The sequence below is a fragment of the Zootoca vivipara genome, chromosome 13 (assembly GCF_963506605.1).
Source record: "Zootoca vivipara chromosome 13, rZooViv1.1, whole genome shotgun sequence".
NCBI classification, from domain to species: Eukaryota; Metazoa; Chordata; class Lepidosauria; order Squamata; family Lacertidae; genus Zootoca; species Zootoca vivipara.
The window spans coordinates 45,231,118-45,250,811 of NC_083288.1; the positions used below are offsets into that span (position 1 = coordinate 45,231,118).

Consider the following 19,694-nt stretch of genomic DNA (forward strand, 5'->3'; position numbering starts at 1 on the left):
AACAAAAATGGTGCCAACCATGAGAAAGCAACAAAATTGGTGACAAATGCCTGCCACAAAAGGGGAAAAACCTGGGTGTGCCCCCCCGGCATTGCTCACGTTGCGCCCGCAAACTGCACAAGATACCCACAAATCGGGCTAGTGTCCCCAGCACCATAGCAAAGTGAGGGGGTGGCTACAGCTGGGGTACAGCTTAAAATCATAAAGACTCAATAATCCCAAATTAAATGGTTCTTGTTTTCCTATCCCATTCTATTTACTTGCTTATTCACTTCTATTTACTTATTTAAAAAAAGAATCATGGGGGAAATATGCAAGAAATGCATATGTTTACAGAAATAAAACGAAAATACATTATATGAAATATTGGATACAGAAATGTGTATATCAGGGTAAATGATCCCTAAAACACAGGAAAAATCGTGATGAATTTATTTTATTTTTTTAAAAATGACTATATTGCCATTTGCTTTGGAAATGAAAACTGGATTAAAGTTCAAAAGTTCAAAAGTTCAAACAACAATAAACTGAGAGAAATGATACTGACAGTTTCCTCCAAACACAACATCTCTTTGTTGAAAAACACTCCCAGGCAGAAGAAATAGAAAGAAACCACAATACATGTAATAAAACAGAAATAGATTTATTTATTTCAACTGATAAAATGAGAAATTCTGATACAGTAATGAAGGAACCCATCACAGCTACCAATGTCCAATGAAGGCCTGAGTGGAGATCGAAAATATGCATGTGGAACATGTCAACATGACAGACAGCTGAACAAAGCATTTGGTTATATGCCCTTAAAGGGAAATTGAAATGCAGCTTATACTTTGTAGAGAAATGCAGTAATAATTTTAAAACTAATGTCTATAACTAATGTTGTGTGCATGTATTTTCTCCCAACTGCCTTGCTCAAAAGACTTGAGGGTATGATGAAAGAAGACAGATGGCTTAATCCTTTCTTCGTATTAATTGATCCCTGCTGTTCAGTTCAGGCCTCAGCACAATGATATAGCATTTCGGGGAAAAGATGCAACCCAGTAACCCAGCACTGGAGGCCAAGATGGAGAAGATCTCCACAGCCACCATGTGTTTCCCTCTTGTGCTCAGGTAGGTGGGAACAAAAGAGATCCAAACACTGCAAAATGCTAACATACTGAAGGTGATGAACTGGGCTTCGTTAAAACTGTCAGGTAACTTGCGGGCCAGGAAGGCCACAAAGAAGCTAGCAATGGCCAACAGGCCCATGTAGCCCAAGACACAATAGAACATGGTGACAGACCCAACATTACATTGCACAATGGTTTCTTCAGCTACTGAATTCATGTCTAGCTCAGGGAAGGGAGGAGACATTGTCAGCCACAGAGTACAGATGCCAACTTGAATGAGGGACGCTGAAAGGACAATGGAATGAGCCAGTCTCTTTCCCACCCATTTCTTCATCTTGGATCCTGGCTTTGTGGCTATGAATGCTAGAGAAACAATGATGGTCTTTGCCAACACACAAGAAACAGCTATGGAGAAGATGATGCCAAAAGCAGGTTGTTGGAGAAGGCAGGTCACTTTGCCAGGTTGGCCAAGGAAAAGCAAGGAGGAGAGGAAGCAGAGCAGGAGGGAGACCAGGAGAGTGTAGGTGAGATCTCGGTTGTTGGCTATGACTATGGGGGTATCTTTGTGCTGGATAAAAATAGCCAACACCAAAGCAGTAATCAGGGAACATAAGACACTAAGTGAGGCTAAAGTGATCCCTAAAGGTTCTTCATAGGACAAAAAATGTATAACTTTGGGGATGCATCCATTTCTCTTCTTGTTTGGATACTGACCTTCTTGGCAATTGGAACATGCATCCATATCTGAGAAACATAAAGAAAAGCTTAAATAAAAATTCAGTTCTGATGCATGTGACATAGGCCATTGAATGAACCATGTATTGTGATGAATTATACATTATGGCTGTTCCGTCGTGACAGCACCGGCTGCTGAGGCACATTTGTGGCATATTGGCCATGAGAGACAGCACACCAACTAGCAGTGAACATATTGTCACATTTAAAAGTGGTATGAGATGGGGAGATCCGCTTTAGTGTCCAATATAAGGAGCAAACCTTTTGGTTTGATTCCCAGACCCTGTAACACTTGTTCATTTGTGCAGGGGCCTCTCTCTGCTCCCTGTCGCTTGCTGCCTGCCAGTTGCTATCTTTTGAATAGGAGGATTGCCACGACCCTACTTCCCCTTATTCCTCAGTTTGCTTTGAGCTTCCTCCAAATATGTTGCTTCTCGCAGGGCTTTTTTGTTTCAGGATGTAATTTTTGATGGACAGCAGGCTCTGCTCCAAAACTGACCAGAGAGACATGGATTCAATCATCTTCAACTCACCTTGAACACCTCTCTCATTCTCTTAGAATGGCAATTTTGCACTCCAGAGAGGTACCAGAACTGAGTTCCGTTGAGCTCTGGAAAGTGCTTTGTTTCAAAAGAATGTTTAGGGGTACACTCATTTGGGCTGCTCCCCTCCCCCTCCCCCTTCCTACCGCCAACCCCCTCTCAACCCTTGGACAAAGGACGCGAGGTAGCAGAGGTGATGAGAGGATGGGAATGGCAGTGGCAGGGGGGGGGGTCTGCCTGAGACCGACCAGAGGAGGAGAAGCAGCAGCAGTGCCATTGCCTACACCGCGGCTGCCCCAAACTCTCCTCCCCGGGCACCGGTCCATCCATCCGTCGGTCATGGCAGCATAAAATGTTTAGAGGTACGCGCCCCACCGTGTCCCCCCCCCAAAATGCACCGGTCCTGCCAGGAAAAAGCCCTGTGCGTCACCCAATGGCTACAGTTCTGGTTCAAGATAGTTCTGCCTTTTGAATTTATCCTCCTCTACTGATCTTGTCATGTTCACTAAGTAAAAGTGGCACAGCTCAAGCCCAGCCTGTGTGTCAGTCTCTTTAAGTGGTTCTCAGGATGCAAGGGCATTACCTACCAATCTGGTTTGAAATCTTCCCCTCTGGGCATGGAGTACAATCATAGCAACAAAACTTTTCCCCTTCCATTCTTTTCTTCTGATAACCAGAGCGACAGGGTTCATTACACAAAGACAAGGGAAGCACCTGTACAAAAATATGAGAGGAGTTAGGAGTGGAAGTGCTTTCCTATATGCCACCCCCAGGACAATAAATATGTGAACTTTAATCATAATCTAACAGGGCAAACTCTCTGCAGGTTATTAACTACGATCCGTACCTGGTTAAAACTTTGGTGCCATAGAATTTTGTCCTCCTTGATGATTAACTCTTTACCTCCTCTATCACTGAGACCCACCCATCCAACTTTCACTCTCTGGAAAGACGTGTTTGGGAATGTAACCAGATTCATGATATCAAATCCTCCTCTCATTTCCCTGTTATCATTAAATGATACCGTTTCTCCTGCTGAGTTGTTAAATGAAGCACCTTGAAGAAATGAGTTGATCTATTTAAAAAGAAAAAGAAGAATCAAACTATTTGAGGTTACCAAGTAAAACAGATTCCAAGGACAAGTTACAAGATGAAATGTAAACCAGCAAGAGACTAGTCACTACTAAGATGCTGAATATTTTATCATCTCTTTTTTTACATATGAGAAGAGGGGCAGTAAAGGGTAGCAGATCACTGGTTGAGCAGCTAATGGCATGGAAAGGTGTCAGATTCAATACCCAGAATCTTCCGGTGACACTGGGAATCTCATATTGTCTCAAACCCTGGAGATTCCAAGCCAGACAGTCTATACAATACTGAAACAGATGGACGAGTGGTCTAACTTAGTAAAAGGCAACTTCCTGTCCTTCTTCTGTTAATCAGTTCATTGACATGAGAATATTTGGCTCTGTAATATTACCTGCCAAGGCTGCAGAGATGGAAATCCCAACTGAAACAGATCCCAAGGTCAAGTTATAAGGTGAAATGTAAACTAGCAAAAGAGTATCCATAACTAAGATGCTGAATAATTCATCAGCTCTTTTTTTTAACATACGAGAAGAGTTAAAGGCCAGCAGCTCTCTGGTTGAGCATCTCCTTGCATGGAAATGGCCCAGATTCAATCCCCAGAACCTTCCGCTGACACTGGGAATCTCATATTGTCTCAAACCCTAGACAGCCCAACCCAGACACGGTACACAATACTGAAACAGATGGATGTGAGGCCTAACTTAGTATAAAGCAACTTCCTGTCCTTCTGCTAATCAGTCCATTGACATGAATTGACATTGATAGGTCCCAGATTCAATTACCAGAATCTTCAGGTAACACTGGGAATCTCATCTTGACTCAAACCCTGGAGAGTCAAAGCCAGTCGGAAAACCCAGGGCTTTCCAAACTTGGATCTCCAGCTGTTTTTGGACAAAAAGACCAATCATCCCTAGCTAGCAGGACCAGTGGTCAGGGATGATGGGAATGGAAGTCTAAAAACTTCTGGAGACCCAAATTTGGAAAGCCCTAGTGTACACAATGCTGAAACAGATAACTAAAAGACCTAACTCAGTATAAAGAACTTCCGGTGTTCTTTCTGCTAATTGATCCATTGACATGAGAATATTTGGCTGTGTAACATTACCTGCCAAGACTGCAGAGATGGAAATCCAACACTGTAACCAACAGTCATTGCTCTGTGTGGGGATCTGGATGAGGCAATGGCATGCAATGCGTGAGCTACAGCATAGGCAGCATTATAGATACTGTAGCTCTGTCCAGTCATGTGCATTTCAAAAACACCTGCAGGGAGACTATCCAGACTCTCCTCTCCAGTACATGTTCCATCATCCTTGACAGGCATACCTGGATCAGGATAGGGACAGTCAAAAGCCTGCTCCCAGAAGTCCTTCAAAAAACCATCTGCTTTGGTCCTGTGTGTTTGGATGTTCTGAAGGAATTGGTTGAATTTTGGAAGCTCTTCTGAGTGAATTGTAAAGCAAAGGGCACCTTGGAACAGCTGAAAATCCAAGTTTCTCTGAAATCCGAATGATACAAAATCTATCTGGGCTGTCATGATCCAGACCTTTCCAAATGATGTGTTTTGCAGGTTTCTATCATCTAAGAAAGAGACAGCTGTTCTTAGCCATGCAATTGCCCCATCATCTCCATAGGTGATAAGCGTACTGGCCTTTTCATCTCTGATACCTTCATAAATACCTTCAATTTCACCAGATAATTTTTCCATATCTTCTAAACGAACTTGAAGTGGGATTCTCTTTGTAAATGCTGAACAGATTCCATTCTGGCTAAACAATGGCTCCACAGTCTTCAAAAAATGTTCTCCGCTGTCATATTTGGCAACAAAGAGCCCCACCCACTTCCATCTGAAATACTGAAGTAACCGGATAATCCCTACATATTGAAGGTCTTCATTTGGGACCATGGTATAAAAAGAAGTTGTCTGCCTTGATTGAATCTCCTCTGAAGCAAATGATCCATACGTGACCTAAAAGAAAATGATAGTTTAGCAGAACAGTTCCTTAATAAATTTGTAGGCACAGTTCTAATTAGTTTTTTTTAAAAAAAAAATTACTGGCTAGATTTCTAGTTATGGGGAAATCATGAAATTTCCAGGCTATTTCTCTCTCACAGTAATATTTCTCTATTCTTTCTAAATAAAAATATGTCATAAGAAACTTCCCCACATTCCCCTATGCACTGATTCTACCTGTGGAATCCTGTAGAGACTTAAGACATCTGCCATTTTGACAGAGATTTCAGAAGTGAGTCCCCCGATCACAGCCATGAGGTTTTTCTGAGTATCACATTTGTAGTTGGGGACAAATCTTTGCCATTTGAAGAGAAGGTCCAAAGTGGTTTGATAGGTCATTTTCCCATTAAAATAGCTGTCATAGATGTGGAAACCAAGGGTGACATTGGGCAAGATCTTCGGATTGTCATTGATCTCTTTTATGGCAAACACAATAGCCAGGATGTTCTGATAGAACTTTGTTTTTACACTGTCAATAGGGAAGATATAAAAAGAGAGGTGGGAATACTTTGTTTTTAAAAAAATATTTTTATTGATTTTACAAAATTAATTACAAAAACAAGCACAACAATTCCAACCATAACAATACAAAATAACACAAAACAAAACAAACAAAAATACAATCTTATATAAATTCAATTTTTATCATTGTTATGTGGACTTCCCTGTATCCCCTCTATCTGATTTCCATTTCCAATCCTTTTTAGCAATTTATTCTATCATATTTATATCCATTTTATTATCTCTTAACCCTATTTATGAATTCTTCACTTTCCTGCCTCTCCCCCCCTTCCCCCTGGGACCTCCCCCTACCACCAGAAGATCCGAATGTGAGGAAAAGAGAAGAGCAGTCCTTTATATATAGCCTCTCCATCCTCCCCTCCACCCTAAAGCCCCCCCCCACCAGAGTCTCCAGGGTGGACAAGACAAACAAGGGCCAGAGGCTTTTCTACTAAACCCACAAGTCATATTTACTCTAATCCATTTAATACCTTATATTCTATATCAATTTCCAAAAACACAAAATATTTTCTCCGTCAGCCTATAACTCTTCCAAATATCTCCATAATTTCCAAAATTCAATTTTAATTACACAATAAAATTTATTTATTTTTAACTAATCATAATTTCTTTCCACCCCCTCCGCAGCTGCAGACTCACTTTCATTCTTTAACAAAAAACCATCAAATCTTAACCTATCCAGTCCAATTTCTAACCAAAATTATCAATCCATTCAAAAATACAATTCAATTTTTTCACGCCACTCCCCTTCTCCAGTGATTCAATGCCCCCCTCATCAAATTTCTCTCCCTGCCACCTCCCAAACCACCCTCTACGTCTGCCCTCAATATTATCCATTGCCATTTTCAGATCTTCTTCACTTCTCAACCAAAATTCATCTTCTCTCTTCTGTATGAAAACACAGTCCTTCAGTATTTCTTTAATCATTGTGTCCTCCTCTCCAAAATCCATCTTTCTCCTTCCCATAATTTCCTCTCTCCTCTTCCAATTCATTTTCTTGTTCATTCTTTTCCTTTAAATCCATAATGCATTCCCTGAATTTCTGCATTTCATCAATACATATCTTCATTTCCTGTCTGTTTTGTACCATTAAGTTCAGCATAGCCTGGTAAAAATCCTCTGTTATGTCTTCCACCTCTCTGGTTTGAAGGTCGTGACAGGCAAAAAACAGGAAATGGGGGAGGAGGCTTCTCTCCAACTCAGAAATGAAAGTTATTTCGCAGCTGGATAGGGAGCTGAAGTTGAAAATATCCTCTCATTGTGACGTCACAATTCTTTCCCGCAGCATTGACCCGGGGTGTTACTTTGAAGTCAATTTCAGCACTTTTGCAGGGCTTAAATCCAACCTCCCCACTGGCCAAATTCTCCCATGGCCAAATTCTCTTTCTCTCACCCCCCCCCCACAAATTAGATCAAATTGTTTAGTACTCATGGTACAGTCCTTTAAACAATTTACTTTGGAAGAAATTGAGCGCTCAGTCCTCGCAGTCCTGCAGCTTCGTGCTGTCAAAGGTAACGTTCTGAGTCCAAGATGGCTGCCGCTTTGCCTCCCTCACTCTTGGGGGCTCTAAACAGAGCCTTGCTGGGGAGGGAGGAGCAGCTTTGCCGTCAGCCAGAAACTATGCCCCCAGAAAGCTCGATCTGGGGTTGTTTTCGGGGGTCCACTGCGCTGGAGCAGTTCCCCCCCCACCTTTGATGCGCTGAGGTCCACGGAGCTCTTGGATCTCCGACCGCTATGGCCGGCACTCAGTACGGAATTGAGAGATGGGAATACTTTAATGCATGAGACTGACTTCTGCCTTTTTCTCCTCTGCACTTTCAGCTCTAAGCATCATAGCAGAATGAACTTATTTCACAGTATAATGAGTAATTTGGTATCCTTACATTAATTATGTTATTTTCATTGTCTGCAGTTTTTGGCATTTCCTTTCCCTCTGATGGCATCCCTTCATCATGCCTCTTTGCATTTACATATCTATATGTATTCCTATAAACCTGAAAATATACTATTGATGAAGACTCATTTGCTGAACATGATGGGGGGGGGGGTCCAGAAAAGCTTATGGAATACTGTATTCCATAATACTTCTGTTTCAGTGTATCTGAAGAAGTGTGCATGCACACAAAAGCTCATACCTATGACAAACTAAGTTGGTCTCTAAGGTGCTACTGGAAGGATTATTTTTTATTATTTTTTTACTGCATCAGACCAACACGGCTACCTGCCTGTAAGGAATACAGTATTGTTAAGTCTTTAAGGTGTTGCAGGAGTCCGCTATGCTTTTGACAATATGCTGGTTTTATTTAGCTCTCTGTTCAGTCACATTTCAAATCAGTTTGCATATATACATCTGCATATACACAGTGCTTTTTTCTGGGGGACACAGGTGGATCCATACCCCTAAACATCTTGTGAATCTTTGTACATTTCCATTTACTGTATCTATATTTCCCTGTTTGAACTGTAAAATGGTGATTTTCTTGAGTCAAAATGGGAATACCCCTGAACATTTTTTAAAGAAAACACCATTACATATACATATACATATACGGTAAAGGTAAAAATGCTAAAGGACGCCTGGGCGATTAAGTCTCGTCAAAGGCGACTATGGGGTTGTGGCACTCTACATATATAATTATCTTCTATTTGATTAACAAGAGATTTAAGGGTTGGCAGTTGCTTACTAGTATATAATTCAATAAATATTTCTAAATAGAATTTCTTTGAACATAAGATCACACATGTTGTTCTTTGTTGATTCAGTGGAGCGTAGAATAAATAGAGGTGGAGGGAATATTCTTGCTTACTGTGGAATGTCAAACAGCTCCTGAGAAGGATGGTCCTTGAATGAAGCATCATTAAAAAGGTAGGTGGTCTGACTTACAATCCCACCAATGAAGAGGTCCCCTGCTTGACCCCATTCATGGGGCACAAGGAGTGGATCAGTTGCAGGGCACTTCACTGTATGGACTTCACACATTGTGTGAGGCAGCAGCAGCAGCATCAAGAGCCTCAGCACGATAGCTTCAAACTCTCTATTGGAAGATGCAGAGTTGTCCAAACATCTGCCGTGTCTCGATTGAACTGTCTTGGAGGTTGCACTTAGCCTTCTTTTTAGCATCAGCAGGTGTACAAATGCTTTGAATATGAACTTAAATGATTACAACTCCATTATAATAAAAAAAATGTTGATAATGATGATCTCCCCTTCTCTCTATGCCCAACACTCCTACTTCTCACTGGCACAAGAGCATATTTAATACTCTTACTATGCTGGGTTGTTGACTGTTTTCAGATGTCCTTAGGAAACTCTTGAGAGCTCTGTGTAGCTGAAAAATTATTGTGATCTGGATCATTGCAGAGGGAGATAATTACTTCATTATATCTTGGAGATTGAGTGGCACTTTTGCTCAAAAACTCTTTAAATTATTTTTTTCTCCAGATGTACAAAACAAGTTGGCTCTAGTCCCTGAAGGACTGAGACAATGGAATTTGAGTTCTAGGTTGAGTGAACCTCAGACAAGGGCCCCGGACTCTGAACTTTAATTTTTAAAAAGTAATCCTCAATATCTCACAGAAAGAAAGTGATGACATGTTTGGTTACAATTTTCTGTATTTTTATTTTATTTTAGATTTGAGGGTCCTTTGTTACTTTTGTCAGTGTCTTCAGCCTCCAAATGAAGTCAGGGCCGTGAATGATACGAGAGTTGTTTCAACCCCAGACAGAGGGAATCTGTGAAGTCCTTTAGAGTTTTAGTTTCCCCACTACATTTCAGTGGACTGAAATAGCTGTAGAGCAATAGGATTTCTGGTGCTGCAGCCATTTTGGAAATGGGCAGAGCATGCATAGAAGCGACTTCCGGTGTTGCTCTGCCCAGAGCACCTTGGAACATCCGAAAATCCAAGTTTCTATGAAATCCGAATGATACAAGATCTATCTGGGCTGTCATGATCCAGACTTTTCCAAATGATGTGTTTTGCAGGTTTCTATCATCTAAGAAAGAGATAGCTATTCTCAGCCATGCAATTGCCCCATCATCTCCATAGATGACAAGTGTACTGGCCTTTTCATCTCTGAGACCTTCATAAATACTTTCAATTTCACCAGATATTTTTTCCATATCTTCTATACGAACTTGAAGTGGGATTCTTTTTGTGAAGGCTGAACAGATTCCATCCTGGCTAAACAATGGCTCCAGGGTCTTCAAAAAATGTTCTCCGCTGTCATATTTGGCAACAAAGAGCCCAACCCATATCCATCTGAAATACTGAAGTAACCGGATAATCCCTACATATTGGAGGTCTTTATTTGGGACGATGGTATAAAAAGACTTCTGCATTGATTGATTCTCCTATGAAGCAAATGAGCCATAGGTGAGCTTGAAGAAAATGATAATTTAGCAGAGCATAACCTTAAGAAATTTGTAGGCACAATTCTAATCAAGAAAGAAAGAAAGAAAGAAAGAAAGAAAGGGGCTTAATTTCTAGTTATGGGGAAATAATGCAATTTTCCAGCTATTTCTCTCACACACTATTTCACTTTTCCTTCTGAATAAAAGAATAGTAAAGGAAACTTCCCCACATTCCCCTATGCACTGATTCTACCTGTGGAACCCTGTAGAGACTTAAGACATCTGCCATTTGGATAGAGGTGTCAGAAGTAAGTCCCCCAATCACAGCCATGAGGTTTTTTTGAGTGTCGCATTTGTAGTTGGGGACAAATCTTTGCCATTTGAAGAGAAGGTCCAAAGTGGTTCGATAGGTCATTCTCCCATCAGAATAGCTGTCATAGATGTGGAAACCGAGGGTGACATTGGGCAAGATCTTCGGATTGTCATTGATCTCTTTTATGGCAAAAACCAAGGCCAGGATGTTCTGATAGAACTTGGTGGTTACACTGTCAATAGGGAAGATATTTTAATGCACGTTATGCCCTATTCCTGTTCATAAATCTTATTCAGCCCAAATCTTTTTTATGGTAGAAGAGATCAGTGTTATTTGCATTTTGCAGTGTATCTTTGACATACCTGCTCTTTTCTTGATTAGTGGCTTTTTCTCCTCTGCACTTTCAACTCTAAGAATCCTAGCAGAATAAACTTATTTCACAGTATAATGAGTAATTTGGTATTCCTTACATTAATTATGTTATTTTCATTGTCTGCAGTTTTTGGCATTTCCTTTCCCTCTGATGGCACTCCTTCATCATGCCTCCTTGCATTTACATATCTATATGTATTCCTATGAACCTGAAAATATACTATTGATGAAGACTCATCTGCTGAACATGATAGGGGGTCCAGAAAAGCTTATGGAATAGAGTATTGTTAAGTCTTTAAGGTGTTGCAGGAGTCCTCTATTCTTTTGTCAATATGTTGGTTTTAGTTAGCTCTCTGTTCAGTCGTGTTCAAATATATACATAAACATAAACATATACATTTTATAATTTTCTTCTATTTGATTAACAAGGGATTTGAGGGTTGATTGTTTCTTACCGAGGTTCCAATGTGGCACAGATGCCTGCCTCTCCACAATTTTCTTGCACTCAATCACAGTAAGCGTGTGTGTGTGTGTGTGTGTGTGTGTGTGTGTGTGTGTGTGTGAACCTACTGTTGACAAAATATTTTTCTTGCTCTGCCTCACCAATCATGCTGCCTCTACTTCACATGGAACTTGCTTTCCAAAAGGAAAATTTAATATATTCTATAATCTCAGTATAATGCAGAATATTCAGAAAGCAGTTAAGAAGGAGGACTGGCTCTGCATTGAACTATTTCATTGGGTCGTCTGGAAGAGCTCTTCCAGATTGTATGGAGCCTTTTACAGTCTGCCCAAAATAGGTGATAGAACCAACAGTAGTTCACTGTGACCTGTTTGCAAAGGCATTTTAGGGATAAAATCATGGCTTTGTGTCTGTGGAATGCTCTCCTTAAGGAGTTTGCTTGATTGTACACCATTATACACCTTTAGGCATCAGGCAAAAAAGTTCATTTTTAACAAGCCTTTTGCTTGATTTGATTGACCTCCTATGTCCTTTTAAAATGTGATTTTTGGGGGGGGGCAGGTTATTGGGTTGTTTTTATTTTGATTCTATATATTGTGTATTTATATGATGATTTTAATCGGTGAACCATTTCCAAGTATAGGGCAGTGTGTGTGTATATATATATATATATATATATATATATATATATATATTCTAAACATAATATCTTTGAAGATATAATCTCACATTCAAAGCTGTTTGTTATTGTTCTTTGCTGATTCAGGGGGGCGTAGAATAAATAAGGGTGGGAGGGATATTCTTGCTTACTGTGGAATGTCAAACAGCTCCTGAGAAGGATGTTCCTTGAATGAAACTTCATTAAAAAGGTAGGTGCTCTGAGTAAGAATCCCACCGATGAAGAGGTCCCCTGCTTGGCCCCATTCATGGGGCACAAGGAGTGGATCAGCTGCAGGACACTTCATTGTCCTGACTTCACACATTGTGTGAGGCAGCAGCAGCATCAAGAGCCTCACCATGGTAGCTTCAAACTTTCTCTTGGAAGATGGGGAGTTGTCCTTGTCTCCCATGTCTCAATTGAGCTGTCTCGGTGGTTGCACTTAGCCTTCTTTTTAGCATCAGCAGGTGTACAAATGCTTTGAATATGAACTTAAATGATTAAAACTCCATTATAATAAGAAATGTTGATAATGATGAATTCCCCCTTCTCTCTATGCCCAGCACTCGTACATCTCACTGGCATAGAAGCATATTTAATGCTCTTACTAAGCTGGGTTGTTGACTGTTTTCAGATGTCCTTAGGAAACTCTTGAGAGCTCTGTCTAGCTGAACAAATGATTGTGATCTGGATAATTGCAGAGGGAGATAATTACTTTATTAGATCCTGGACTTCGAGTGGCACTTTTCCTCAAAACTTTCTAAATCATGATTGGACCTGGTCCCTTCAGAAATGCAACTGGGGAAATTGAGTGCAACAGCTCTATGTTGAATGAACCCCAGACAAGGGCCCAAAATTCTGAACTTTCATTTTAAAAAAGTAATCCTCAATATCTCCCATAAAGAAAGAGATGACATGTTCAGTTACACTTCCCTGGGTTTTTTGTTGTTGTTGTTTTTAAAAGATATGAGCATCCTTGGTTGCTTCTGTCAGTGTTTTCAGCCAACAAATGAAGTCAGGGCGGTGGCTGTTATGTGAGTTGTTTCAGCACCAGACAGAGGGAATCTGTGAAGTCCTTTAGAGTTTTTGCTTCCTGGCTACCTTTCAGTGGACTTCCTTTGATTCCATCTTGTTAGATATGTCAGGGAGGATTCAGAGGAACAGTGAACAGAAGAGGCAGAACAGGGGATTGAGAGCAGTCAGGGAGAGCAGGGGCTCAGGGATGCTGAAGAGCCCTGTATCCTCCCAGACACCCGGGAAGGAAGCTCAGATTCAGGAAGGGAGGTACCTTTCAAATCAGCACAGAAAAGGAAGGAAATGAAACGTAAGAATCAAAGACATCTCATGTGATTTTCATGCCTACTTTGCTGGCACAGGAATCGTAAAAAGCCACTCTCCAAATCTGACTCACTGGGTTCGGACACTTAATTCTGAACTGTAGCAGTTTCTTGTATGTATGTAATAAAGATTGTAAATACCACGCTGGTTGTGCCGGGTGTTACTACGAAGGGGAAACACCATCACCACACCCTAGGAGTTCTGGGAATTTCCATAATTTGCCCTTCATTTCTCCCTGGTAACCAATATACACTTTTCTAAGGTTGGTTCATCTGAGTTCAAACCTGCAGAATAAATTTCTTGCAAGTACTGCTACACAATCAGCATGGGTGGGTGTTAAAGAACCAACTCAACAAAATGTGAATGCAGTGTGATTTAGGCAGGTCTCCTGCTCTGTAGCAGCTTATGACCAGAGCCTGTTAACTCCCAGGGCAATGGTATACATATCTACTAAGAAGCATGTTTCCTTGTGTTATTGATTACCCCCAAGTAAGTGGGTACAGGATGAGTTTCATAGAAAAAGGCAGCCTCCAAAGATGGCAAGAGGTTTCAAATCACAGGCCAGAATATCTGCACCAGATGATGCACCTGTACTGTCAAGAGGAGTGCAACCCATCTAGAAGAGGTCACCTTCCTTTTCCCCAGATCCAAGAGCCAAAACTCCACACACCTCTAGGTTTAGTTTGATTGTCAGACCCTACTCTGCCCATTAATGACTCCAGACACCAATCAAGCAGTGAATTCTTAGGTCAGGGAGAAGAAGTCTTAGCTCCTTCAGGATATTGATGAGACTTTACTCCAAGATCAGCACTCCCAAAGCTACCATACAGATGTTGAAGAGCATGGTGGGGGAAAAATGGAACACCGCTGGGCTGAGTAAAACCCCCCACCCCAATTCAAAGAGAAAGAAACAACAGTACATGTAATAAAGCAAAAATAGGTTTTTGTTTTGTTTTTTCAAGTGATAAAATGAGAAATTCTTATACAGTAATGAAGGAACCTAGCACAGCTGCAAATGTCCAATGAAGGCCTGAGTGAAAAAGGGAATCCATTATATCAGAATCAAAAATATGTGTGTGACATAGAGGAATCCAGCTATTTCAATATCCCTTAAATACCAATATTGAATCATAGAACCTGTCAGACAGCTGATCAAAGCATTTGGTAATGTACCCTAACAGGGAAATTGAAATGCACCTTAAACTTTGTAATGAAATGTAATGATAACTTTGAAATGAATGTCTATAACTAATGTTGTTTGCATGTATTTTCTCCCAATTGCCTTCTCCAACAGACATTAGGGTATGATGAGGGCAGATAGATGGCTTAATCCTTTCTCCGTTTTAATTGATCCCTGCTGTTCAGTTCAGGCCTCAGCACAATGATATAGCATTTCGGGGAAAAGATGCAACCCAGTAACCCAGCACTGGAGGCCAAAATGGAGAAGATCTCCACAGCCACCATGTGTTTCCCTCTTGTGCTCAGGTAGGTGGGAACAAAAGAGATCCAAACACTGCAAAATGCTAACATACTGAAGGTGATGAACTGGGCTTCGTTAAAACTGTCAGGTAACTTGCGGGCCAGGAAGGCCACAATGAAACTAGCAATGGCCAAGAGGCCCATGTAGCCCAAGACACAATAGAACATGGTGACAGACCCAATATTACATTGCACAATGGTTTCTTCAGCTACTGAATTCATGTCTAGCTCAGGGAAGGGAGGAAACGTTGTCAGCCACAGAGTACAGATACCAACTTGAATGAGGGAAGCTGAAAGGACAATGGAATGAGACAGTTTCTTTCCCACCCATTTCTTCATCTTGGATCCTGGCTTTGTGGCTATGAATGCTAGAGAAACAATGATGGTCTTTGCCAATACACAAGAAACAGCAACTGAGAAGATGATGCCAAAAGCAGTTTGTTGGAGAAGGCAGGTCACTTTGCCAGGTTGGCCGAGGAAAAGCAAAGAGGAGAGGAAGCAGAGCAGAAGGGAGATAAGGAGAGTGTAGGTGAGATCTCGGTTGTTGGCTATGACTATGGGGGTATTATTGTGCTGGATAAAAATAGCTAACACCAAAGCAGTAATCAAAGAACATAAGGCACTAAGAGAGGCTAAAGTGATCCCTAAAGGTTCTTCATAGGACAAAAAATGTATAACTTTGGGGATGCATCCATTTCTCTTCTTGTTTGGATATTGATCTTCTGGGCAATTGAAACATACGTCCATATCTGAGAAAAGTAAAGAAAACTATGAACAGAAATCCAGCGGCAATTCATTTGACTTAGCCCATTGAATGAACCATGTATTCTGACAAATTGTACATTATGGCTGTCCCACCACAACAGGACTGGCTGCGGAGGCACATTTGTGGCACATTGGGCATGAGTGACATCACACCAACGAGCAGTGAACATATAAAACTTGTATGAAATGGGGAGGTCTGCTTTAGGGCCTTTTTGGAGGAGCAAATCTTTGGTTTGATTCCCATCCCTTCTAACGCATGTTCATTCATGCAGGGGCCTCTCTCTGCTCCCTTTCGCTTGCAGCCTGCCAGTTGCTATCTTTTGAAGAAGAACATTCTAGCATATCATGCCTACCACCCTCCTTTGCTGGGGCTTTGGGTTTTTCTCCCTCCAGCAGTCGTAGCTGGATTGATACCTGAAGACTCTTGCGTTCACTGGTGAAACAGCAATAAAACTGTTTGCAAAATTGCAAAGCAAAGCAGGGTCAGGCAGGGTTTCAAAATCAATACGCAACCAGAGATTGTATGAGAGCAAATGCATTCCTTTGCTGGCCTTTCATAGCTCCTCTTAATTCACAGTATGCATAGGCTGTCACTGGGTTGCCGTGCCCCAAATTCCCCCTATTCCTTAGTTTGCTTTGAGCTTCCTCCAATTATGATGCCTGTTATAGGCTTTTTTGATTCAGGATTTATGTATTGAAGGGGAGTGGGTTTTCCTCCAAAACTGACCAGATAGGCAAGGATTCAATTTGTGTCACCCAATGGCTACAGTTCTGCCTTTTGAATTTATCCTCCTCAGCTGATCTTGTTATGTTCACTAAATAAAAGTGGCCCATCTCTCGCAAAATACTGGAAAGGAATGCAAATACCAGCTAAAGAAGAATGGCTCTGTAAGGTGTGTGAGTATTTAGAATTGGCCAAACTTACAGATATAATAAGGTACAAACCCAAGAATAGAGTGGAAAGGGAGTGGGAGTGTTTGAACGAGTATTTTAAAAAAACAAAGTGTTAAAATGAATATCTGGTTGAGCTTAGAATGAACCCGTGAAGAGCTAAGAGAGGGATGGGGATAGCAGATTTAAATAAATAAAAATTAAAGAAGTTTAAAAGAAAAATAAGGAATACAGATTAGTAAAATAGTGTATAGGGAAGCTGTGTCTGGTCGGTGGAAGTCTTTCTTTTTAGCTTCTTTGTTTGTTTGTTTGTTTTTTGTTTGTTATTTTGTTTTTGTTTTTAAGGTGATCGCTTTTCCAGTATTGTAAAAATATGTAATTACATGAAATTTGATACACGTATGTGTAGTTTATAATTTGTCTACACGAGTAAGGGGGTACTGTATGACAATGTCTTCTGGCAAGGTTTTTGAAATTTTGAAATTTTGTGTTTTTGGTTTGTGAAATGATTTTTTAAAAATAATATATAAAGTTTGATATATAAAAAAATTAAGAAAAAAAAGTGCCCCAGCTCAAGCCCTGCCTGCTTCTCAGTCTTTTTATTTGGTAATCAGGATGCAAGGGCATTACCTACCAGTCTGGTTTGAAATCTTCCCTTCTGGGCATGGAGCACAATCATAGCAACAAAACTTTTCCGCTTCCTTCCTTTTCTTCTGATGACCAGAGCGACAGGGTTCATTGCACAAAGAAAGGGGGAGCACCTATAGAAAGGAGTAGGGGGTGGAAGAGCTTTCATATATGTCACCCACAGAGCCATCTTAAGCTTCAGTAATGTGTGTTAAGTATTAGCTGTGTTTGTGAAGGGGGCATTATTTTAGTGCACTTTCAAGGTAATACTAATTTCAAAGGTTTAGTTTGATTGTCAGACCCTACTCTGCCCATTAATGACTCCAGACACCAATCAAGCAGTGAATTCTTAGGTCAGGGAGAAGAAGTCTTAGCTCCTTCAGGATATTGATGAGACTTTACTCCAAGATCAGCACTCCCAAAGCTACCATACAGATGTTGAAGAGCATGGTGGGGGAAAAATGGAACACCGCTGGGCTGAGTAAAACCCCCCACCCCAATTCAAAGAGAAAGAAACAACAGTACATGTAATAAAGCAAAAATAGGTTTTTGTTTTGTTTTTTCAAGTGATAAAATGAGAAATTCTTATACAGTAATGAAGGAACCTAGCACAGCTGCAAATGTCCAATGAAGGCCTGAGTGAAAAAGGGAATCCATTATATCAGAATCAAAAATATGTGTGTGACATAGAGGAATCCAGCTATTTCAATATCCCTTAAATACCAATATTGAATCATAGAACCTGTCAGACAGCTGATCAAAGCATTTGGTAATGTACCCTAACAGGGAAATTGAAATGCACCTTAAACTTTGTAATGAAATGTAATGATAACTTTGAAATGAATGTCTATAACTAATGTTGTTTGCATGTATTTTCTCCCAATTGCCTTCTCCAACAGACATTAGGGTATGATGAGGGCAGATAGATGGCTTAATCCTTTCTCCGTTTTAATTGATCCCTGCTGTTCAGTTCAGGCCTCAGCACAATGATATAGCATTTCGGGGAAAAGATGCAACCCAGTAACCCAGCACTGGAGGCCAAAATGGAGAAGATCTCCACAGCCACCATGTGTTTCCCTCTTGTGCTCAGGTAGGTGGGAACAAAAGAGATCCAAACACTGCAAAATGCTAACATACTGAAGGTGATGAACTGGGCTTCGTTAAAACTGTCAGGTAACTTGCGGGCCAGGAAGGCCACAATGAAACTAGCAATGGCCAAGAGGCCCATGTAGCCCAAGACACAATAGAACATGGTGACAGACCCAATATTACATTGCACAATGGTTTCTTCAGCTACTGAATTCATGTCTAGCTCAGGGAAGGGAGGAAACGTTGTCAGCCACAGAGTACAGATACCAACTTGAATGAGGGAAGCTGAAAGGACAATGGAATGAGACAGTTTCTTTCCCACCCATTTCTTCATCTTGGATCCTGGCTTTGTGGCTATGAATGCTAGAGAAACAATGATGGTCTTTGCCAATACACAAGAAACAGCAACTGAGAAGATGATGCCAAAAGCAGTTTGTTGGAGAAGGCAGGTCACTTTGCCAGGTTGGCCGAGGAAAAGCAAAGAGGAGAGGAAGCAGAGCAGAAGGGAGATAAGGAGAGTGTAGGTGAGATCTCGGTTGTTGGCTATGACTATGGGGGTATTATTGTGCTGGATAAAAATAGCTAACACCAAAGCAGTAATCAAAGAACATAAGGCACTAAGAGAGGCTAAAGTGATCCCTAAAGGTTCTTCATAGGACAAAAAATGTATAACTTTGGGGATGCATCCATTTCTCTTCTTGTTTGGATATTGATCTTCTGGGCAATTGAAACATACGTCCATATCTGAGAAAAGTAAAGAAAACTATGAACAGAAATCCAGCGGCAATTCATTTGACTTAGCCCATTGAATGAACCATGTATTCTGACAAATTGTACATTATGGCTGTCCCACCACAACAGGACTGGCTGCGGAGGCACATTTGTGGCACATTGGGCATGAGTGACATCACACCAACGAGCAGTGAACATATAAAACTTGTATGAAATGGGGAGGTCTGCTTTAGGGCCTTTTTGGAGGAGCAAATCTTTGGTTTGATTCCCATCCCTTCTAACGCATGTTCATTCATGCAGGGGCCTCTCTCTGCTCCCTTTCGCTTGCAGCCTGCCAGTTGCTATCTTTTGAAGAAGAACATTCTAGCATATCATGCCTACCACCCTCCTTTGCTGGGGCTTTGGGTTTTTCTCCCTCCAGCAGTCGTAGCTGGATTGATACCTGAAGACTCTTGCGTTCACTGGTGAAACAGCAATAAAACTGTTTGCAAAATTGCAAAGCAAAGCAGGGTCAGGCAGGGTTTCAAAATCAATACGCAACCAGAGATTGTATGAGAGCAAATGCATTCCTTTGCTGGCCTTTCATAGCTCCTCTTAATT

General features: G+C 41.0%; 1 protein-coding gene across 1 annotated transcript; it reads right to left on the reverse strand.

The window, feature by feature from the left end:
* Positions 1-954: 954 nt before the first annotated feature.
* Positions 955-18,579, reverse strand: LOC132592993 (vomeronasal type-2 receptor 26-like). The gene is made up of 7 exons (XM_060281343.1): positions 18,411-18,579; positions 15,044-15,214; positions 12,326-12,425; positions 10,745-10,912; positions 5,670-5,961; positions 2,977-3,103; positions 955-1,856 (listed from the first exon to the last, which is right to left on the reverse strand). Exons 1-7 carry the CDS (start codon positions 18,577-18,579, stop codon positions 955-957), a joined length of 1,929 nt encoding a protein of 642 aa, XP_060137326.1.
* Positions 18,580-19,694: the final 1,115 nt, after the last annotated feature.